Source organism: Leucopleurus acutus, assembly GCF_964270905.1.
Source record: "Leucopleurus acutus genome assembly, chromosome: 5".
In the NCBI taxonomy this organism is placed as follows: domain Eukaryota; kingdom Metazoa; phylum Chordata; class Mammalia; order Artiodactyla; family Delphinidae; genus Leucopleurus; species Leucopleurus acutus.
The window spans coordinates 71378711-71402550 of NC_139147.1; the positions used below are offsets into that span (position 1 = coordinate 71378711).

Sequence of the window (23840 nt, forward strand, 5' to 3'; positions counted from 1 at the left end):
AGGACGCTGGGGTGGGGGCAGGGGTCCCCCGCTTCACATGTACTCACAACACTGGTCGCCCAGGGAGCAGGAATGGGGGAAGCCCCCTCCGGCCCTGGATTATAGGAGGAAGGGTTTAGTGTTGGGGGCCAGAGATCCCTGGGGCATCATGGGGGGGCCGGCCAGGGCCCCTGCCAAGGGGAGAGATGTACGTCGGCAGCGCTCCAGTGACCGGGGGCACAGGGCTGAGCCGGAGCTGGTTCAGGGTGAGTGTCGCCGGGGGCGCAGGCTGGAAGGGGTTTGGTGATGGAGGGGCCGGTGGCCGAGGCTCCGCTCGGCAGGAAGGGGTTGGAGGCCTTGGCTCCTGGCGGCGTGGGGCCTGGCCGGCTCACCAGCGAGTCCAGGTCCACCAGGGCGGCATTGGGCCCCAGGAACGACTCAGGGGTCTTGCGCGTGGGCGGCGTGGGCGTCGGGGCGGCTGCAGGTGGGGGGGCTCCCCACAGCCTTGGCCAGAGGGCCCCCGACCCCGCTCATGTCAAAGGCACCGGGACTGCGAGCGGGTACCTCTCCGGCGAGCAGCTCCAGCTCCCCTCCTCCTGGCCCACGGTCTCCCTCTTGCTCTCCTCTGTGGCCATCTGCAGCGGCAGGTCGTCCCCACGGGGGATCTGCTTCTCCTTTTCGTGCTCCTCACAGCTCAAACTAAGGGCCAGCTGGACGTCATGCTCAGGGCCTCAGGACGGGGGCTGGTCGGCCTCCTCCTTGCTCATGGCCAGGGCCAGCTGGAGCTACAGCTCCTCCTCCCTGCTGCTCTGCGGCCAGGCCTGCTCTGCCTCGGGCGGGGGCCCAGAGCCCACGGCTGCGGAGGAGGCCGTGGCGGTCTGCGCCAGCTTCTCCTTGGTCTTGAGCGCGTGGGCACGCTCCTCCCGCAGCAAGTCCTCGTGGCGCAGCAGGGCCACCAGCTGCTTGGCCTTCTCGCGCATGTTCACACCCTGGTCCTTGCCGTCGCGGTCCACGTACTGGAAGTCCTTCAGCGTCTGCACGGCATACATGTTCTCCTTGCACTGCTCTGACACGCGCTCCGAGCCCGTCTTGATGAGGTACTCCATCAGCGTCATGGCCTTGTAGACGTGCAGCCAGTTCTTGCCGTGGTCGTTGAGCCGCTTCCAGATCATGCTCTTGATCTCCGAGAAGGCGACGACATTGTAGGTGAGGTCGGCAATCTCAGACATGAGGGAGCTGGACGGGCCCCAGGGGTCGTTGCTCGTGGCCTCCCGAACCTTGATCTCAGCCTCCGAGTAGTTGTGGACGATGTTCTTCATCTGGCGCCGCAGTGAGGAGGTCGACATGGTGGCTGGCAGTGGGGAGGGGGGCTGGCCCCCCAGGGCGTGCAGAGACAGGGTGGCGGGAGGAGGGAGGCCGTGGCAGGGACTGGCAGGTCACCGCATATCCGGAGCAGCCCGGTTGCAGAGCAGGCTCTGACCACACCGTCTACAACCTTTCCAGCACGCTAGCCACAGGCAGAGACCTACGGAGATCTCCTACAACCTGAGTCCCCGGGGAGGTGGCTGGCCCCTGCCTTGAACACAGGAGAGCACGCACTTGGAGACAGATGTGAACAGCTGAAAAGAGATGGCATGGGTGCCAAGACAGACCCAGCCAGACACACAAAGACGAAGAGCTGATCTGACAACTAACAGTAGGAGACTGAAAGGAAAGGGAAAGAGAGAGAAGAAGAAAAAGAGGCACAGAGAGAGCTGGGCAAAGACAAGAGAAACAGATAAAGAAACATGGGAAGAGAGTGAGGCAGGCGGGCAACGAGAAAAGACGGCGACCCTGAAACGAAAAGAGGCAGTAACCTGGGACAGGGAAATAAGAGACAAGAAAAATGGAGAAGAACACGAAATCTGGGTTTGAGATTCAGTTTGCTCAACTCTGAAATGAAGGAAAAGATTCCACCCGTCAGAACTGTTGATTAAATACAATGGATACATAAAGTTCTTGGCACTGCGCCCCGTTGGTAGTAGTTCAATGACGTTGGCTACTATTATTGTCAGAGAAAAAACAGAACTATTTCTAAAAGGGTGGCCATCAGAAAATGTGCTATCTTAACACCGTGTGTTTATATTAACGGGCATTAGAAGATATATTCAACCTTCACAGCAAAACTAAAACTTCACAGATACTGCTTAAAACAAGACTGCGTTTTTCAAAATTGCTTAGCCCAAAGAGAATTACTAGATCGAATAAAAGACAAATCATACGGCAAATTTCTCCAAGGGGTAGTCAGATATCAAACGATATCAAAGGTCATCTGTGTGGAACAAAAAAATCTACAAATAATAATGGAAACCAGAGCTCCCAGCAGTTAACTACACACTTACTACGCGCCAGGGTTAGGCACTTAAAAGCATCACCTCTGTTATTAGGCAAAGCTGCCCTATTACGCAGGAAACATAAACACACTAATTTTAAAGACTAGGAAACTAAGGTTTGGTGATAAATCACCTGACAAATCTTACAGGCTCGCAAAAAGTGGGCCTCTGTTTCCAGAGCCGGGTTCTTCACCAAAACTAACTCAAGAACCTGGGGTAAGGGGCAGACCCTAGACCAAGCGACAGACCCGCGGAGAGGGATTCGGGCTTTGAGGGCACGGGTACCAGGACAAAAATGAGATGGGAAGACGGCGGGGAGAGATGCACAGAGACTAGAGACACCTGGCGAACGGAGACACCAACATTAATCCGGACCCTCTGACGCCGAAACGTGACAAGAAAGGCAGAACGAGACTGGGACAGACACACGGTGACAAATGCTTTGCAAAAACGCCGAAAGAGACACGGACACGAGCAGAAGGTAGGCCCGCGGGAGGCAGCGGCGCTGACACGCAGACGCGGGAGAGACGGAGAGCCGGGGGCGGCCCAGGCCGGCCGGGAGCAGACACACAAAGGCCGCGGAGACGCCCGAGCGCGCCCGCCTGCCGCGCCCCTGCCAGCGCTCACCTCGATCCCCTCACGCCGCGCTCCAGGGGGTCATGGCGGGCAGCCCCCTGCCCCCGCTTGGCCTCCGTGTCGCGCGCCGAGCCGCGAGCGGCGGACGCGGGACCGCCCTCGGGCGCACGCGCGGACGCACTGAGGGCAGCAGGCCGACGGCCCCGACGCCCCGGCGCCCGGGAGGGGCGCGGAGAGCAGGGCGGGGGCGGGGACTACTGTTCATTGAGGTGTGTGGGCTTCTCATTGTGGTGGCCTCTTTTGTTGCGGAGTACAGGCTCTAGGTGCGTGGGCTTCAGTAGTTGTGGCACATGGGCTCAGTAGTTGTGGCTCACGAGCTCAGTAGTTGTGGCACACGGGCTTAGTTGTTCCGCAGCATGTGGGATCTTCCTCGACCAGGGCTCGAACCCGTGTCCCCTGCTTTGTCAGGCAGATTCTTATCCACTGCACCACCAGGGAAGCACAACCCACTTTTCTTACTCTTCAGGTGTCAGAGTAAACATTCCTTTCTCAGAGAATCCTTTCTTGGACTATCCAATCTAACATAGGTCTCTCTTGTTATTTTCTCTCATAACCTTTTCTTTCATAGCATATTGCACATTTTAAAAAGTTTAAAACTAAAAGTTTCCTTTTAGTTACATCTTTCCCACTAGATTGTAAGCTCTATGAGGGCAAGGACCATGTCTATTTAGGCCTTTACTATTTACCTAGAGTCTAGTCCAATGCCTGATACATAATACATATTTTAAAAATGAATACCAAGGCCATTAAATTGCCAAGCACTTATTATCAAAAAGGCCTGATATTACAAGTGTTGGCAAGGATGTGGAGAAAAGGGAACCCTCGTGTACTGTTGGTGGGAAAGTAAATTGGTGCAGTCACTATGGAAAACAGTATGGAGATTCCTCAAAGAATTAAGAATAAAACTACCATATCATTCATTTATTCCACTTCTGGGTATTTATCCAAAGAACATGAAAACACTAATTCAGAAAGATATACGTACCCCTATGTTCATTGCAGCATTGTCCACAATAGCCAAGATAAGAAAACAACCTAAGTGCCCACTGACAGATGAATGGATAAAGAAGATATGGTGTATATATATATACACAGTATATATACAATGGAATACTACTCAGCCATAAAAGGATGAAGTCTTGCTATTTGTGACAACATGGATGGACACTGAGATTATCATGCTAAGTGAAATAAGTCAGACAGAGAAAGATAAATAACATATAATTTCACTCATGTGGAATCTAAAACAAACAAACAAAACAAAAATAGATGAACAAACCAAACAAAAACAAACATGTAGAACAGAGTAGTGGTTACCAGAAGGGGAAAGGATTAGGGGTGGGAAATGGGTAAAGGGGGTCAACTGTATGGTGACAGATGGAAACTAAACTTTTGGTGGTGAGCACATTGTAATGTATACAGAAGTTGAAATATAATGTACACATGAATCTTACGTAATATTATAAACCAATGTTAACTCAATTAAAGAAAGAAACGAAATTGCCAAGCACTTTGGAACCTGTGAAGAGTTTTCACACATATTGTCAATTAATCCTTATAATTACTTGCTAAGATATTGCAGGCAGGGTAGATATTAATGTTTCTATTTTAAAGAAGGTAAGACTTAGAGAGTTTAACTGATGTGGCCAAATTCACACAGCTGGTGGGGCTTGGGTGGAAAGTTAGGTCTTTTGATCATTTAGTTCAGTGCTCTTTCCACCAAAATGAGATAGTAATGGGAAATTTGTGTGGATACAGAGTACCCAAATAGTGTGCCTAGGAAAGAATCTCACAGTCCTGATGCTGATTATCAATTATACCATCCATGATTATTGGGTAAATTTCCCATAGTGTGAGAGCAGAAAAATAGATCCAGTTCCTTGTTGAAATATAAGAACAAAAGGTAGGTTCTCTGTCTAGCTGTGACCGGCTGAGGCTGCACAGCAGCATAGGGCCGGTAGCCTTGCCCGGCTACTGCAGCGCAAGGGTGTCAATTGGTCCCGCCCAGAACACTTCAGTTCTGCCCTGCAAAGATATATTAAATAACTGATTGGTGTGCCCCTTTAATACAAGAAAATAGAAATTGAACAGCCAGAGGAAACCTTTCCCAACACCAAAACCAATGGTGAATTAGGTAAACGCCCTGCTGAAGATATGGAAGACAAACAAGCTTTTAAAAGATCTAGAAACACTGATGAGATGGTTGAATTACGCCTTCTGCTTCAGAGCAAGAATGCTGGGGCAGTGATTGGAAAAGAAGGCAAGAATATTAAGGCTCTCCGTACAGACTACAATGAGTGTTTCAGTCCCAGACAGCAGTGGCCCCGAGTGCATATTGAGTAACAGTGCCGGTACTGAAACAATTGGAGAAATTCTGAAGAAAATCATCCCTATCTTGGAAGAGGGCCTGCAGTTGCCATCACCCACTGCAACCAGCCAGCTCCCGCTCGAATCTGATGCTGTGGAATGCTTAAATTACCAACACTATAAAGGAAGCGACTTTGACTGCGAGTTGAGACTGTTGATTCATCAGAGTCTGGCTGGAGGCGCAGGCTCAGCTGCCATAGCTTATTGGGGTCAAAGGTGCTAAAATCAAAGAACTTTGAGAGAACACTCAGACAACAATCAAGCTTTTCCAGGAATGTTGTCCTCAATCCACTCTGACAGAGTTGTTCTTATTGGAGGAAAACCTGATAGGGTTGTAGAGTGCATAAAGATCATCCTTGATCTTATATCAGAGTCTCCCATCAAAGGACATGCTCAGCCTTATGATCCTAATGTTTACGATGAAACCTATGATTATGGTGGTTTTACAATGATATTTGATGACCGACGTGGACGTCCCGTGGGATTTCCCATGCCGGGAAGAGGTGGTTTGGACAGAATGCCCCCTGGTCGGGGTGGGTGTCCCATGCCTCCATCCAGAAGGGATTATGATGATATGAGCCCTCGTCGAGGACCTCCTCCACCTCCTCCTGGACGAGGGGGCCCGGGTGGTGGCAGAGCTCGGAATCTTCCTCTTCCTCCACCACCACCACCTAGAGGAGGAGAGCTAATGGCCTATGACAGAAGAGGGAGACCTGGAGACCGTTATGATGGTTTGGTTAGTTTCAGTGCTGATGAAATCTGGGACTCTGCAGTAGATACATGGAGCCCGTCAGAGTGGCAGATGGCTTATGAACCACAGGGTGGCCCTGGATATGATTATTCCTATGCAGGGGGTCGTGGCTCATACGGTGATCTTGGTGGACCTATTATTACTACACAAGTAACTATTCCCAAAGATCTGGCTGGATCTATTATTGGCAAAGGTGGTCAGCAGATTAAACAAATCCATCATGAGTCAGGAGCTTCGATCAAAATTGATGAGCCTTTAGAAGGGTCCAAAGATCAGATTATTACCATTACAGGAACACAGGCCCAGATACAGAATACTCAGTATTTGCTGCAGAACAGTGTGAAGCAGTATTCTGGAAAGTTTTTCTAAGTCTAGTGAAGAACTGTAGGGGTCCTGCATCTTTTTTTTTTTTTTATCTGCTACTGTTTAAAAAGCCAACATTCCTCTGCTTCATAGGTGTTCTGCATTTGAGGTGTAGTGAAATCTTTGCTGTTCACCAGATGTAATGTTTTAGTTCCTTACAAACAGGCTTGGGGGTTGGGGGAGGGTGTGCAAAAACGAACATTGAAATTTTGAAACAGCAGCAGAGTGAGTGACTTTTTTTTCTTGCGGTACGCAGGCCCCTCACTGTTGTGGCCGCTCGCGTTGCGGAGCACAGGCTCCGGAGGCGCAGGCTCAGCTGCCATAGCTCACGGGCCTAGCCGCTCCGCGGCATGTGGGATCTTCCCGGACCGGGGCACGAACCCGCGTCCCCTGCATCGGCAGGCGGACTCTCAACCACTGCGCCACCAGTGGTCATTTTTTTTTAAGATGGTCATTTTTTAAATGGCTGAATTCCCCCAACCTGCCCCCAAACTAAACACTAAGTTTAATTTTCACTCCTCTTTTGGATATAAATAAATGCATCTCTTCTTGGACTTAGGCAAATATCTTGACACATTCAGTTCTGGTGATTTCTTAAGTGATTTGAAAGTCCATTGCTTGGGAGGAAATTCCACCACACATTCATGCTTCTAATAAGCTGGAGATTTTTCTTTGTTTTTGCAAATGCTTGCCTCTACTTTGCAACGATTTTCTGTTTGTAGTTGTGAAGAACCAAGGTGGGAAGCAATACAACAGATGGAGTAGTTGGTATAAGTATATACCAGAAGCCTAATAGTGGCAAGTTTTATTAATCAGAATAATACTTGGTTATATAAGTGACTGATGCTAAATAAATTCTGATTATTTTTTATTAGATAATTTCTCACTTATAGACTTAAACTGTCAGCTTGGTAGTATCTATTAGTTAAACTTTGTAAAAAATATATATATATATTCTTGTTTTTCCATTGTATGCAAATTGAAAGAAAAAATGTACCATTTCTCTGTTGTATGTTGGATTATGTAGGAAATGTTTGTGAACAATTCAAAAAAAGATGAAAAAAGTTCCTGTGGATGTTTTGTGTAGTATCTTGGCACTTGTATTGATAGTTAAAAGTTCACTTCCAAATAAAACTCCCATAATGCTAGATTTGATGTGTGCCCAATTTGAACAAGGGTTGATTGACACCTGTAAAATTTGTTAAAACGTTCCTCTTGTAAGGAAATACAAAATCTTAAATTATATATATAAAAAAAGAACAAAAGGTAAGCTTAAGCCACTGACTGAGCTGAATGGAGGTAGAATGTATTTTAATTTAGAAACTTGGTCTTACCTTTACAGAGTCGGCATGAATATATTGCTCACCTTAAGAACGAGTTGCAAGAGATGAAGGCAAAAACCAACATGGAGAATCGCTATATGAAGAGAAACACTGAGCTGCAGATTTCCCAGACCAAGAAAAAATGTAGCAAAACAGAGGAGCTCTTGCTGGAAGAGATTGAGGTAATCACTGTTAATTAGAAATGAATCAGGTAGCTGGCAGTCAAGCTGTCGCTCCTGATTTGCCTCAGCTGACAAAGGAGGAGAGCGAGGGAGACTTTCCCAATCTTTGCTCTCTCTCTCCAGCAACCCTAACATTTGAGGTTAAAAACAAAAAAGGAATGAGGACTTGCTTTTTTGCAGGCAGAGATTCTGATGGGCTGTAGCTTACATCTCCTGGCTTTTTGTAATGACTTTGAAAATTGGTTGTACTTTCTTCTCTTGGTCACTTTATCCTTACTCTATAAAACCACTTGCCATTTCTCCTGGTAATTATAGGGAGAGGGCAAAACAAGATGTTCAGTAACTGCAGGTTTTTGCTGCTACTTTTCTCACTCAACCAGTACCTTTCATCCCTCCATTAAGAAATACAAAATCTAGAGGGCTGAACTTCATGCAAACCTGCATTTATAGAAATGAGAAGTCACAGTGAAAAATGTCAGGAGAAAGAAACAAGGGTAGACCCTCATTAGAGGAGGAAGACTAAATGGCTAAAAGAACAAGTGGTCGGCGAGAAGGAGCAAACATCAGTAGAGCGTATCACCTGTGTGCAGGAGGCGACTCCTTTCTCTGACTCACTTGAAAGCTTACTTCCCAAGTGTGGCTTAAGACTATGACAACAAACTTTTTTCTTGCACTCTGGAATTTCCTTCTGTAGGCCTGAGAAGCTTGTGCCCTTGAAGCATTGTTTCTCTCCTTAAATGGACACCAGTTTCCAGGCCACAGGATTATGGCCCTTTTGCTCTGGGCAGCTGCCTGTGTCTAGCACAGTGCCAGACATGGCTCAGCCATGTTGTGAACACGAATTGAGTTGGAGGGAACGGAATTGCTGCTCTGGAGCAATATCTCGGAATCTTAGGATCCCAGCTGGTAGAGAAGACCTGTTCTACTGTCACAGCTACACCCCTGATCTTGAGAACTCACTTCCAGCTCCATTGGGAAGAATTCCTGACATTGGTTTGTTGTTCTCACAGAAACTAAGGCTGAAAACTGAAGAAGAGAACCGGATTCATGCAGAGATTGAAATATTCCTTAGAAAGGAGCAGCAGGTGGGTCCCCAAAACTTTCTTATCCTCTGACATGTTTGTGTCCTGCTTATAAAATACCAAGGACAGCAAAAAAAATTTAAGGAACGAAAAATCAACCATGATTCTACCAGCGTAATAAATGAGCTGTATAGCCCACTTTTCTTTAAAAGTTATCCATCTGGATAAATATTTTATAAAGCTGTAATTTGAGTACAGGTAAAATTTTGTCTTCTACCTTTATCATTTGGCACTATATAAGAAATTTTTCTTGTTCCTATATTGCTTCATAGTCATAATTTAAAACTAAAATTTCCTGATTTCTTAAAATTATAAAAATAGCATATTCTTAGTTGAGGGAAGATTTTTTTAAAAATTGCCAATTGGGGACTTCCCTGGTGGCGCAGTGGTTAAGAGTCCGCCTGCTAATGCAGGGGACACGGGTTCAAACCCTGGTCTGGGAAGATCCTACGTGCCATGGAGCAACTAAGCCCATGCACCACAACTACTGAACCCACATGCCACAACTACTGAAGCCCACATGCCTAGAGCCCATGCTCCGCAACAGGAGAAGCCACTGAAATGAGAAGCCTGTGCACTGCAATGAAGAGTAGCCCCCACTCACCACAACTAGAGAAAGCCTGCATGTAGCAATGAAGACCCAACACAGCCAAAAATAAATTAATTAATTTTTTAAAATTTGTCAGTTGGTTTTTTACTCATTTTTCCATTTTATTGCAGTCTCTTCATAAAATAATTTTAAGTGGTTTTATAATGTTCCATTGAATGGTTATTCCATAATTTGTTACTCTTTTGTTTTGGATATTTAGATTATTTCCAAAGTTTCATTATTATAAATAATTCAGTAATGAAAGCTTTGTCCAAATAACTGTTTTATTCATTGCGATTACTTACTAAAAGTAAATCTCAAGCATGAGATTATTAATTCAGAGAGTCTGTTATTTTGTGACTTTTGGTAAATAATGCTAGTACTTTCTGTTTTACACTGACATCAGCAATTTATGCAAGCACTAATTTCAAGGTATCCTCAATAGAAGTAGCCGTTTTCGATTTTTTTTTTTTTTTTTTTTTTTACTTGCAGGATCTGGCTTTAATGAATTTGAACACAAGGCACAGTTTTCCAGGTGTATGTAAATATATGTCCATTTTAAAATTGCTTTTTGCTTCTTCCATCTCTAATTCTTTTGGACAGGAATGAAAGAATGTTTAAATTCTTTCTTATTCAACCAAGAACTTCTTTAGCCTAATAGTCTTTTGTTGCCTCCTAGATCTTGGTGAGTTTTCTGTGGTTAAATGATGCTTTTAATTTCTGTATCAACACAAACTGTCTTTGTTGGTTTCTCCAAAATAGTATTTTCTTCCTCTAGTGTGTCATTACAGTCCCTTTTGGCTTTTGTTTCTTCCTCAGGGAATAAATGTGGGTGCTCCGTGCATCCCCTACATACAAAATGCTGGATCCGGGATTCTAATCCTTGGCATTTAGGATGATCCATTAGGGGCTTATAAATGCGCATGTTCACTCCTTCTACAAAGGCACTGGTCTGCTTTATGACAGAGGACTTAACATTCCTCAATTCTATCACTCCATCCATCTTTGGTCCTGTCCCACAGGGTACCGCAATGTTTTAGATATTTTTAAAAGTCTACTAATTTAATGAATTGTCTTATTTTGCATTTTTGCTTACTAATAGAATTGACCATTTTTCCATGTATTTATTTACTTATTTCATTTCTTCTTGTCTGAATTATATATGACTGAATGGTTTTAATTAGTATTTCCAATACTAATAACAAACCAAGCTGATGGAACCTTTCAAAATATCCTTGTTGGATGAATAAGGAAAAAATTTCCAGCTTACTCATGATATAGCCTGCCTTTGAGAAACTGGATGAATTTTCAGCAAATAATTCTAAATCTGTGGTTAAAGAAAATAATTTCTAGATGCTATCTCACAGGTCTTTACTGAAAAATACATCAGTAGGCTATTAGAACCTGTACTCCTGTAATTTCAGGATTATGTATCATGTTACCTGTTTCAGATGTTAGAAGTATAGCAGGTATTTGATGACAATCAGATGAGTGGGTGGATAAATGGATGTTGGATGCATGAAGTTAGTGTTCCTCACATCTTCGGCCTAATAACACAAGTGATACACAAATACTTTTTAATGTAAAATTGGAAACAGTACAGAAATACATAGATTTTCAAAAAGCGAAAGCTTTCTTAATCACTTCCCTTTCCAAAGATTTCTTCCATATTCTTTTCCTTTCATGTACATATTTGTGTATGTACCTAAATACTTGTTTTTAGTATTTATTTATATTTGTTTTTGACATAAATGGGATCATACTATATATGTTTTTCCAGACTCAGTTTTTTTTTTTTTTTTTTTGCGGTACGCGGGGCTCTCACTGTTGCGGCCTCTCCCGTTGTGGAGCACAGGCTCCGGACGCGCAGGCTTAGCAGCCATGGCTCACGGGCCCAGCCGCTCCGCGGCATGTGGGATCCTCCCGGACCGGGGCACGAACCCGTGTCCCCTGCATCGGCAGGCGGACTCCCAACCACCGCGCCACCAGGGAAGCCCCAGACTCAGTTTTTTAAAAGAATTTACTTTGTCTTTAATGTTTTCTTTTTTTAAAAAATAGATTTATTTATTTATTTTTGGCTGTGTTGGGTCTTCATTGCTGCTCATGGGCTTCCTCTAGTTATGGCGAGCGGGGGGCTACTCTTCGTTGTGGCGCACGGGCTTCTCATTGCGGTGGCTTCTCTTGTTGTGGAGCACAAGCTCTAGGCATGTGGGCTTCAGTAGTTGTGGTACGTGGGCTCAGTAGTTGTAGTTCGCAGGCTCTAGAGATCAGGCTTAGTAGTTGTGGCGCACGGGCTTAGTTGCTCTGCGGCATGTGGGATCTTCCCCGGCCAGGGCTTGAACCTGTGTCCCTTGCATTGGCAGGCAGATTCTTTTTTTTTTTTTGCGGTACGCGGGCCTCTCACTGCCGTGGCCTCTCCCGCCGCGGAGCACAGGTTCTGGACACGCAGGCCCAGAGGCCATGGCCCACGGGCCCAGACGCTCCACAGCATGCGGGATCCTCCCAGACCAGGGCACGAACCCGAGTCCCCTGCATCGGCAGGCGGACCCCCAACCACTGCTCCACCAGGGAAGCCTGGCAGGCAGATTCTTAACCACTGTAGCACCAGGGAAGTCCCTGTCTTTAATGTTTTCTAAGGCAGTACAATTGCTATATAACATGCCATGAGGGGGTTATACCAAAATTTAGGTAACCATCCTTCTGTCAGTGGACATGTCTCTAAGTGCATGGTATATGGAAATTCTATTCATTTTTGTAATATTGTTCTAGATTCCTTATGTCCTCTCATATTAGTTTTAATGGTTTTTCAGTTGATTCATTTGGATATTCTAGGTAGAAAATCTTATTGACTATAGATAATAACAATTTTATATTTTCCCTTTCATTATTTATATGTCTATTTCCATTTTTTGGCTTATTGTACAGATAGAGTGGCAAGTGTAATGTTTTGTAGTAGTAGTAATAATAATGTGGCACTGTTTTTCTATACTTGGTTTTAATGATGTTTCAGTCAATATTACACATGAATTCATAGTCATGCCAAGTTTCTCATGTGCAAGTTAGGGCTCCTTGGGGAAGAATAAGACCCTGCAACTTAGAATGGGAATACCTGGTTGGACTCAGATTTATGTAATTGACAGTCTTGAACCCCCAAGTCACTGTAAGCCTCTCTTGCCAGTGGAATTAGCCTGCCCTCCTATGTCTGAGATTAGTCTTCCTTTTCCTGAAAACCCTGTGATAATAACTTCATCTGAGGCAGATGCCTTGAAAAGGGATGCTTATTCTCAAGACCGACTGCAATCACCCCTTTTGTCCCTGGATCCATCACTAGGGTCAAATCTCAGCAGATTTCAGGTTGATAGGTAACTCAGAAGGAAATAGCTTACACTCCAAAAGAATTACAAGACTTTACTGATATATATTGACGGAAACCCAGGGGATATGTATGGGAATGGCTTCTAAGGGTGTTAGACCAAGGAAGGTGGAGCATAGCACTATTACACATGAATTCATAGTCATGCCAAGTTTCTCATGTGCAGGTTAGGGTTCCTTGGTAAAGAATAGGACCCTGCAACTTAGAATGGGAACACCTGGTGGGGATGATGGGCTCATGGAGTGCCAGAGGACATGTGGCAGCACTTAACTACCAAAGCGAAGGTGGACACGATTGCCATGGAGTGCAGCAGAGAGGTACTGGTAATCAGAAAGCCTTTGCCCACAGGGATGTTTGGCAATGACTAATTAATTGTGGTATCTCTAGGAACAAAATTGATGGGCAGCCTGATAAAGCATTACTTGATCTATATAACAGAAAAAGGTCCAAGTCTAGTTGCCAAAAACCTGATTTGAGTCACCACAATGAAGAGTCAAGACCTCTCATCCACTTTACAGACTAAGTAAATTCACAGACCCAGAGCACCTTGATTGAAGGGAGCAGGTCCCCCTGAAGATGAACTCTGCAGCACTGCTGCAAATAATACAAGTGAATCTTCCTCCAAGCCTTACCCAAGGGACATGTGGCTACTTATTAGAGTGACTATGCACTGGAAAAAAGGAAATATCCAGACCTTTTGAGATTACTAAACATTGGCTCTGAATTGATGCTAATTCCTAGGGACTCAAAACAACACTGTGGCCCCTCTTCAAAATGGGGGATTATGGTGGTCAGGTGATAGATGGCGACTTAAGTCTGATTGGCTCTGGGCCCACCTGTTCTGTGGATACACTCTGTGGTTATTTTCCCCAGTTACTGAACATAGGATTGGAATAGACATACTTGATAACAGACAAAATTTCTACATTGGCTCTCTGATTCATGGAGTGAGGGCCTTTATGGTAGTAAGGGCCTAGTAGAAGTCTCTGGAACTTCCCATCCCTACCAAGATAGTAAATCATAAGCAGTGCTGTACCACTGGTGTAATTGTAGAAATTAGTGCCAACATCAAAGGCTTCAAGGTGGAGGTAGTGACACTTGTCACATCCCCTTTTAACTCAGCTGTTTGGCCTGTGCAGTTGAATGATCTTGAAGAGTGACTGTGGACTAATGTAAATGTAATCAGGTGGTGATTCAAATTGCAGCTACTGTTCGAGATGTAGTATCTTTACTGGAGAAAATCTTCAATGGCCACTGGCACTTGGTAGGCAGCTATTAACTTGACTAAGGTCCCTGTCTCCAAACTATTTTCGAAAAAAACTTCAGAAGCAGTTTGCTTTTACCTGACAGGGCCAACAGTACACCCTTACAGTCTCGCATCAGGGCTATGTCATTTCTCCTTTCTCTGCCATATTATGGTCTGCAGAGATATTGCCTGCTTTGACTTTCCACAAAACATCATATGTTTCACTGCATTATGCAGTGAAACATATGTTCACTACATTATGTTCACTGCATTATGGTGATTGTATCTGATGAACAGAAGAAGCAAGGATTTTAGATGCCTTAGTCAGATGTGAATTAGAAGGTGGGAAGACAAACTCTATTTTTTTTTTTTTTTTTTTTTTTGTGGTACGCGGGCCTCTCACTGTTGTGGCCTCTCCCGTTGCGGAGCACAGGCTCCGGACGCGCAGGCTCAGCGGCCATGGCTCACGACCCAGCCGCTCCGCGGCATGTGGGATCTTCCCGGACCGGGGCACGAACCCGCGTCCCCTGCATCGGCAGGTGAACTCTCAACCACTGCGCCACCAGGGAAGCCCGACAGACTCTATTTTTGGTACTAATTCTATATCATTATGGTCCAGTTAGGTGACAGAAGCCACATCAGTAATTTGAGCAGAGAACACTTAACAAAAGAATTATTAACTGGTAATAAGGAATTGGCTACAAAGGAGGGATAAAAGAAAACTCTAGGGCTAAAGGACAGTATGCAAGGAAGGATGTTTGCTTTGTTGCCCTGGGTCAGAGCTGGTTTACAGCTAGTAGGGTAAAGCTGGCAAGCAGGGAACTGCGGACTGTGTTTGGCAAGCAAGAATCCTTCTGCTGTGTCAGCAAAACTTGGTGAACAAGTGCCACTGAATGTCCCACACCCATGCCACAGTGAGCTGTGCCCCTGAAACAAAAGAGGAAGCACACTGGAACCAAGGAGAGAAGCTCTTCTGTCATGTCCCTCTGGCGCCCTCTACTGACAAAGCTTCACATTTTGCAAGCTTGCAAAACAAATGTTTACTGCAAGCACCAAGTTTCACAAAGTGGGTCAGTGAAGGATGATTTGGAGCTGAGAGGATGGTGATTTGATAATTGGCACAAATGGGGATCGTATGACGTTTGCACTGTAGGTTTATGGGAGGTAAACCTTATCAAGTTAATAAAGTTTCCTTTTAGTTATATATTAAGTTTTTTTTCTCTTCTTAATCGGGAATGAGCATTCAGATTTATGAGATAGATTTTTTTTAATCCATTGAGATGATATGATCTTTTTCTCTTTTAATATGTTAATAAATTAAAACACATTAATACATTTGTTGATGTTGACTCATCTTAAATTTGGGGAATAAATCCTACTTGTTCATAATTTATTATTCTTTTACTAGGCAGTTAGAATTGTAGATTTTTATTTTGTATTTATATATTCTATAAATGAGATTAACCTATAGATTCATGTTTTGGTGCTTCTTTGTTGTATTGTGATCAGTTATGCTAGCTTGGCAGTTTGAATTGGGAAGCTTTTCATCTTTTTATACTCTGAAACCTACAAAATAAAAATAGAACAAAATAGATTACTATTTGTTCCTTGAAACTGGTAAATTCAGCTATAAACAGTCTTGCTGGGTATCATTTTAAAGGAGATATTTGGCTCCCTTTTCCATTTTTTTAAATGATTACTGATGTCTTTACTTAAAAAAAAACTCTTTTTGAGTGATTTTTGGTAACATATCTTCCTAGAAAATAATCCATTTCATTAAAACATTCATTTCAAATTTATTAGTATAAACGTGATCTATAGTCTCTTACAGTTTAAATTTTTCTCTTATTTCTGAAGTTATCTTTTCCATCCTTTACTTTCAAAAATTTGTGTCTTCTCTCCCATTTTCTTGCTGAGCTTTGTCAAAGGTTTGACCATTTTATTGGTCTTCATAAAATCCATCTTTTGGTTTTATTGAGCAAATCTGTTTTGTTCCCTGTCACATTGGTTTTTTCTTTAATTTTGAGTAATTATGTTCATGTATTATTTATAATTATTTAATTATATAATTACTATAATTATGTATAATTATTTTCTTTGAGCTTATATTGCTAATCTTTGTCTAGTTTCTTAAGTACTCAATTCATTTATTTTCAAATTTTACTATTTTCTTTTAAAAAATTTTTGCCTGCGTTGGGTCTTTGTTGCTGCGCACGGGCTTTCTGTAGTTGCAGTGAGTGGGGCTACTCTTCATTGCGGTGCGTGGGCATCTCATTGCAGTGACTTCTCTTGTTTTGGAGCACGGGCTGTTGGTGCATGGGCTTCAGTAGTTGCAGCACGCGGGCTCAGTAGTTGTGGCTTGTGGGCTTAGTTGCTCCACGGCATATGGGATCTTCCTGGACCAGAGATTGAACCCATGTCCCCTGCATTTGGCAGGCAGATTCTTAACCACTGAGCCACAAGGGAAGTCCCTTATTTTCTTGTAAATGCATATAAACCAACACTTTTCTGAGTACAGTCTGAAGTTTTAATAAATAATGCTTACATTGTCATTCCTTTCCAAATAATTTGAAATTTATTTATTTTTCCCCAACGTTTTATTATGAGTGTTTCCAAATATACACAAAATTGAATTTTACAGTGAATGCCCCAAAGCCCATCTTCTAGTTATGATTCTACCATTCACATTTTATTATTCTTGCTTTATCACGTCTATACATCCTTCCTCCATTAATCCATCTTACCTTTTTTGGACCTTTAAAAGTAAATTGTAGGCATCATAATTTTTAGTTTACAATTTGTTATTTCCTTTTGTTGTTGTTATTATTATTTGTTATTTCCTTTTTAACCCTAGTTATTTAATAGGGTTTTTTTTTAACGTCTTTATTGGAGTATAATTGCTTTACAATGGTGTGTTACTTTCTGCTTTGTAACAAAGTGAATCAGTTATACATATACATATGTCCCCATATCTCTTCCCTCTTGTGTCTCCCTCCCTCCCACCCTCCCTATCCCACCCCTCTAGGTGGTCACAAAGCACCGAGCTGATCTCCCTGTGCTATGCAGCTGCTTCCCACTAGCTATCTATTTTATGTTTGGTAGTATATGTATGTCCATGCCACTCTCTCACTTTGTCCCAGCTTACCCTTCCCCCTCCCCTTATTAATAGGGTGTTTTTTAAATGTCCAAGTAATTAAGGTTGGAGAAGAAAGAGTGTAGGCTCTCTTTCTATTGCTCACAGCAATGCTTTGACCTTTACACTCTTACTGTCTTCCATTATGGTCTAGGAATGTGAAATATAAGAGTTATGCTTATTGGAATTTGTAGAGCTCTTACTTGGGCTTCATATATGCTCACATTATATGAATATTGCATGGGTATTTTAAAAGAATGTTTTCTCTGTTAGGTACAAAGTTGTGGAATTGTCTATTAGTCTAGCTGTCAAATTCTTCATATTGTTATTTAGTTTGGTCTACGTGAGCTATTACTTTCAGAGAGGTGTGATAGTCTCCTAAGATGATTGTGGATCTGTCAATTTCTTACATTTCTAATTTTTTGCTTTATATATTCCAAAAATATGTTATTAGAATATAAAACTTTATAACTGTAATATCTTCTTAATAAAGCTTGCCTTTTATCTGTTTAAAATATCCCTTTTTGTCTCATTTAATTATTCTTGGCTTGAGTTCTGTTTTGCCAGATATTAATTGCCAAACCTGCTTTCTTTTTGCTTTGATTATATTAACTGTGGTTTTTAAAAATAGCTCATAGTTGGATTAAAAAAACCTGAGAGGTTTTTTTTTGATGGGGGAATTTACTCCAGTTAATTTTATTGTGATTTTTCATTTGTTTATACTTAATGTTTCCATATATATATATATATATATATATATATATATATATATATATATTTTTTTTTTTTTTTGCGGTACGTGGGCCTCTCACTGTTGTGGCCTCCCCCGCTGCGGAGCACAGGCTCCGGATGCGCAGGCTCAGCGTCCATGGCTCACTGGCCTAGCCGCTCCGCGGCATGGAGGATTCTCCCGGACCGGGGCACGAACCCGCGTCCCCCGCATCGGCAGGCAGACTCCCAACCACTGCGCCACCAGGGAAGTCCTGTTTCCATATTATTTTATGTTTCCTGCTTTTCAAGCTTTCTAGTTGTTGCTCTCCTTTTTTAAATTATTTTATTTTATTTATTATTTTTTTTGGCTGTGCTGGGTCTTTGTTGTGGCACGTGGGTTCTTCTTTGTTGTGTCGTGAGGGCTTCTCTAGTTGTGGCACGTGGGCTACAGAGTACGTGGGCTCAGTAGTTGTGGTGCGCAGGTTTATTTGCCCCACGGCATGTGGGATCTTAGTCCCCCAACCAGGGATCGAACCCGTGTCCCCTACATTGGAAGGCAGATTCTCATCCAATAGTGGAATTGATCGAATTTTTATTTCTTGATTTCCAGCTTTCTAGTGCAAACTTCAACTATTTGCATACCGCTTTCCTGGTTTTGTAATATCTGCATACTACCTGTATTACTACTATTTTCTAGTTAGTTATTCACCTAAACAACTATATCAATTTATTTTCAGTTAAGATAATATTATTGCTATAAAAGGAAAGCCAGTATCATTTGCTGTAAATAGAAATTAATGTAAATAGAAGTGCAAGAAACATCAGATGATGTTATTACATTTCAGCCAGCTCCTCTTGCCTGCCTGGAGCCTGTTCTCTTTTTTTTGATTAAAAGAAAATGAAAGTGTTAAGATTTAGAAAGATGTTGAAGACATGATTGCAGCAAACGGACAGGCTCTAAGTTTATCAGAATCATGGATTGTGATTGATTTTTTAAAATATCATGTTTACGTACCATCTAAAGGCTCCTCTTGATGTCTCATTCTTGAGGTACATGCTTCAGGAGTTTGTCATACATTCTTTTCTTGCAGTGGTAACCCTTAGACATTTAGCTTTGTTCTTTCTATTAAATCTAATCAATATCTCTATCTACTTGCCTTTATTAAGGCAAAGCTTTTACTTACCTCTTCTCTTCCTCTCCTACATCCCATGTTGAAATCATTCATTATATACTTCTATTTTACAGATGATAGAACTGAGGCTTTGGAGAGTTGAGTAAACTTGTTTGAGTGCCAAGGTTGGGAGTTGAGCCTAGGCAATCTGCCTTCAGAGCCTGTGCTCTTTCCACTAGACTATACTGCCTAATTTGGGATTTAGTTCCAGATTATGATTTGTTACTAAAAATTTATGACATATAGCTTAAATATACATTTTACTATTTCTTATTCATATCTCTTTCATTTTATTTTGCTAAAGTATATCCTTGAGGGACTTCCCTGGTGGTGCAGTGGATAAGACTCCTTGCTCCCAATGCAGGGGGCCCAGGTTTGATCCCTGGTCAGGGAACTAGATCCCACATGCATGCCGCAACTAAGAGTTCACATGCCACAACTAAGGAGCCGGTGAGCTGCAACTAAGCAGGTGGCGAGCCTCAACTAAAAAGCCCGCAAGCTGCAACTAAGACCTGGAGCAACCAAATAAATTATTTAAATAAATATATTTAAAAAATAAAGTATATCCTTGAGTAACTCTTTCAGAAAGACCAGGTATATTTCTTTCTTCCCCTCACATTTGAATGTGAGGCTGGCTAGGAATAGAATCTTAAATTCACATTTATTGTCTTTTAGAATTTTGAAAACCTTGTACACTTCTCGACTATTATTTAGTCTTGGCAATCAAAGAGATGACTGATGCCATTCCTACTCTTCAGAATTTCTACCTACCCTTTATTCCTTTCCTCTTCACTGCAACTTCTCTTATCCAGACACGTGGAAGGCCCTTTTCCCCCGTTTTATTTATTTATTTTATTTTAAAAAATATTTAAATATTTATTTATTTTGCGGCATGCGGGAACATGGTTGCAGCATGTGGGATCTTTAGTTGTGGCATGTGGACTTCTTAGTTGCAGCATGTGGACTCTTAGTTGCAGCATGCAAACTCTTAGTTGCGGCATGCATGCAGGATCTAGTTCCTTGACCAGGGATCAAACCCAGGCCCCCTGCATTGGGAGTGTAGAGTCTTACCCACTGGACCACCAGGGAAGTCCCCCCACCTGTTTTTAAATTGATAATAACACACACAAAGTACACAAATATTAAGTATATAGTTTGATGAATATGGCTAAGCACCCCTGTAACCACCATCCAGAGAGAGACATAGAGCACATTTACAGCATCCCAGAAGTCTCCCTCCTGCCCCATTCCCAATCAATAAACTAACCCTCCCCCCAAAAGTAACCATTATTCTGACTTCTGTCACTATAGAAAAGTTGTGCTTGTTCTTCTACCTTATATAAATGACTTCATACAGTATATACTGTTTTGTGTCTGGTAGAGCCATATTTTAATGTTTTTTTCCAAGTAGAGACTTGAGGAGAAGCTGGAGTTCTGGATGGAGAAATTTGATAAGGACACAGAAATGAAACAGAATGAACTAAATGCTCTCAAAGCTGCTAAGGCCAGTGACTTAGCACACCTTCAAGAACTTGCAAAGACGGTAAGGAAGCAGAGACTTAATACTGTAAGGCAGAGAGCACTGAGGAGTGGGTGGTAGCTAAGCAACAGTACCTGGGGGATACTCTTTTTGGTCACAACGTGGTATGCCTGTAAACCACTAGGATTCTTTCTTGATGATGATGATGACGTCCTCATTGATGGGGACAATAATAGCAGCAGCCGACACTTTATATTGCTTAATCTGTCCCGGGCACTTTTCTAGTATTTTACATGTATAACTTATTTAACCCTCCCCAAACTCCTTGAGCTAGATACTGTTTTTATTTCTACTTTATGACCTCTGAAGATAATTTATAAATGATGATTTATAAAAAGCTTCTGATTGTGGTTTCATCATTGAACAAATGTAGAACTTCTCAAATTTCTCTTTTTGTAGGTATACATTCTATTAGTTTTTTTTAATTAATTGTTTTGATGTCATTAGCCACACATCAAGTTAGTATTTCTTTTTTTTTTAAAGAAGAGGGCAATTTTTTAAATTAATTAATTAATTAATTGTTTGTTGCATTGGTCTTCGTTGCTGCGTGTGGGCTTTCTCTAGTTGCGGCGAGCAGGGTCCACTCTTCATTGTGGTGCGTGGGTTTCTCATTGCGGTGGCTTCTCTTGTTGCACAGCACGGGGTCTAGGCGCGCGGTCTTCAGTAGTTGTGGCGTGCGGACTTCAGTAGTTGTGGCTTATGGGCTGTAGAGCGCAGGCTCAGTAGTTGTGGTGCACGGGCTTAGTTGCTCCGCAGCATGTGGGATCTTCCCCGACCAGGGCTCGAACCTGTGTCCCCTGCATTGGCAGGTGGATTCTTAACAATTGTGCCACCAGGGAAGTCCTGGTATGGTTCATTTTACAGTTTTATATTAAAAATGCAGGGCTGGGGAGTTCCCTGGTGGTCTAGTGGTTAAAATTCCAGGCTTTCACTGCCATGGCTGGGGTTCAATCCCTGGTTGGGAAACTGAGATCCCACAAGTCATGTGGTGCAGACAAAAAAAAGAACACAAAACACCTGGGCTGGCTGGGCCACAGCTTAGTGAGCAAGTCCTGTAACATATGATTGATGTCTACTTTTGCAGATAAGGGAATATGAACAAGTCATCATTGAAGATCGTATAGAAAAGGAGAAGACCCGGAAGAAGATAGAACGGGATCACTTGGAATTAGAGAGCAGCATAAAGGTAGAAAACTGGCACCTTAGTAATTGTCATCTTGGGGCTTTTTCAATTCTGTAGCTGGCCAAACACTGAAGAATGCAGAGCATCTCTCGTTTATTCTCACACGTGGAACAGGAAATCTGTGAGGAAGCATGGCCTAAAAATTGGGCTTTGCCAACACATGGCCCGTGGTGCAGGGAGACAGTTAAGAGAAAAGGACATGCCCCCAATTTTTAATCCAGGAAGGAAGAGGTGGTTAGCAGTGGAAGCAAAACCTATAACTTGTGCCCAGAGGTCAAACTTATGAATACTAGTTCTAACCAAAACATCTCCTAAAGGAATTCTTTTTAATATACTACTACTGCTTAAAATCCTATTTATAAGTCAGTCCAGGCTATCTGCTAGGTTCAGATCAAGAGCTGTTTTCAAAAAAGGTGAAGGTGATTAAGTAGCAGTTCAGAAAAAAAGAGAGAGAGTTTTATATGAACTTGTGTATATTAGTGATGATGAAACTGGCAAGTCAGATTCTGGGAAATATTTTCAAGCAAGAATAACATCAGCTGGACTAAAACTGTAGTTTTGACAATTGCTGTTCTCTCTGAAAGAGGAGTATCTGCTGAGACCCTACAGTGTGCAAGCTGTGGTTTGGGATGTATATTAGGGGGTGTATTAAGACAGTAAACTTTGAAGTACATTCGGGACCAGGTATTTAAACCCAAACTTGAGCTTTCCATTAGGAGTCAGATGTATAGTTAGCAAGTATTTATTGAGCTTCTCTGGTGTTTTCTATTTGTCAGGATTCCTCGATTTAGAGCAAAACGGTAAGAGGTAGCTGAAGACCATTTTTGTTTTCTTTTCATTAGTGGATTTGCTCCCAGTCTTTGAAGCTTAATCTGATTTGAAAGTAGACCAGACTGTATTTAGAACAGTTGTGTCTAATGACTAAGATATTCAAGGGAGCTAAATAAATCCTTTTTGAAGGGGAGTTTTGATCCTTTCATCAATCATTAGAGATTGAAATGCACCAGGAAACCTACTGAAATCACTAGATTATCTGCACATTTTTGACTGAGTGCTTGCTTTTGCCTGTGGTCCAGGTAACTAGCATTGCTTTTGGATCAAATGGTTGTTAGATGTGGGGAACTTGGAAGTTCATAAAGAGTAGCAGTACAAGGGACTCAGGTTTCTAAGTGTAAAGGAAATATAGGCCTAATCAGATCCCTTTTCTTTAGTTTTACTCCTTGAAAACTTTAGAGTCCAGGGCTTAAGCTCTGAGTCCTGCACAACAGGCAAGCACTGCTCAAGGATAGCATGCTTGGCCACTTCTGTGTCTCAGAGACCATCTTCACAGAAGTTAGTTTATGAAGAAACAATCCCCTTATGTAGAAAGAATGCAGCTTGTCAGGCATACTGCAAATTGTACCCGCTTCCCTGTCCTCTTCCAGCTCCAGGCCTGGTGGCGAGGCACTGTGGTGCGGAAGGAAATTGGTGGTTTCAAAATGCCCAAGAAGGGCAAAGATGATGGCAAGGATTCAAAAGGTAAAGGTAAAGGCAAAGACAAGGACAAGCGGAGAGGCAAGAAGTGACCAAGTTATTTTCTGTGTTTTCTGCTGGTGTTTTGGAAGTCGGAAGGAGGACCTGAAGGGAGTAAGAAACATCTTTTACCATCACAGATAACTCATCTACAGGTTGTTTCTTATTTGGACATTCTCAGGTGAGGCCTAGTTATACTAGGTCACCTTGACTGTTACACTAGTTTTCAAACCCTGAATTAGGATTATACTGTGGATTCAGAGCTTCTTCATAACTTGAAAAAAAAATTCCTGGGAAGAAATATTTCTAGGAGTCTTGTGAAGATTC

The 23840-nt window shown here is 42.6% G+C and overlaps 1 protein-coding gene and 2 pseudogenes across 3 annotated transcripts in view; 2 read left to right on the forward strand and 1 right to left on the reverse strand.

Annotated features, from left to right (window-relative positions):
- Positions 1 to 23566, forward strand: part of DRC9 (dynein regulatory complex subunit 9) — a gene marked incomplete at its 3' end in the record, with an annotated part of 39272 nt that extends 15706 nt beyond the window's left edge. The window contains exons 6-10 of the mRNA XM_082840272.1: positions 7811 to 7972; positions 8983 to 9057; positions 20690 to 20821; positions 21903 to 22004; positions 23426 to 23566. Of these exons, the coding sequence (XP_082696398.1) occupies positions 7811 to 7972; positions 8983 to 9057; positions 20690 to 20821; positions 21903 to 22004; positions 23426 to 23566 (612 nt within the window). The remainder of the gene's footprint in view (positions 1 to 7810; positions 7973 to 8982; positions 9058 to 20689; positions 20822 to 21902; positions 22005 to 23425) is intronic.
- On the reverse strand, positions 100 to 1325 carry LOC309962422 (epsin-1-like; annotated as a pseudogene). Its single transcript has one exon. The product of its transcript is annotated as an epsin-1-like (transcript).
- On the forward strand, positions 3011 to 6857 carry LOC309962518 (heterogeneous nuclear ribonucleoprotein K-like; annotated as a pseudogene). The gene is made up of 2 exons: positions 3011 to 3196; positions 5061 to 6857. The product of its transcript is annotated as a heterogeneous nuclear ribonucleoprotein K-like (transcript).
- Positions 23567 to 23840: the final 274 nt, after the last annotated feature.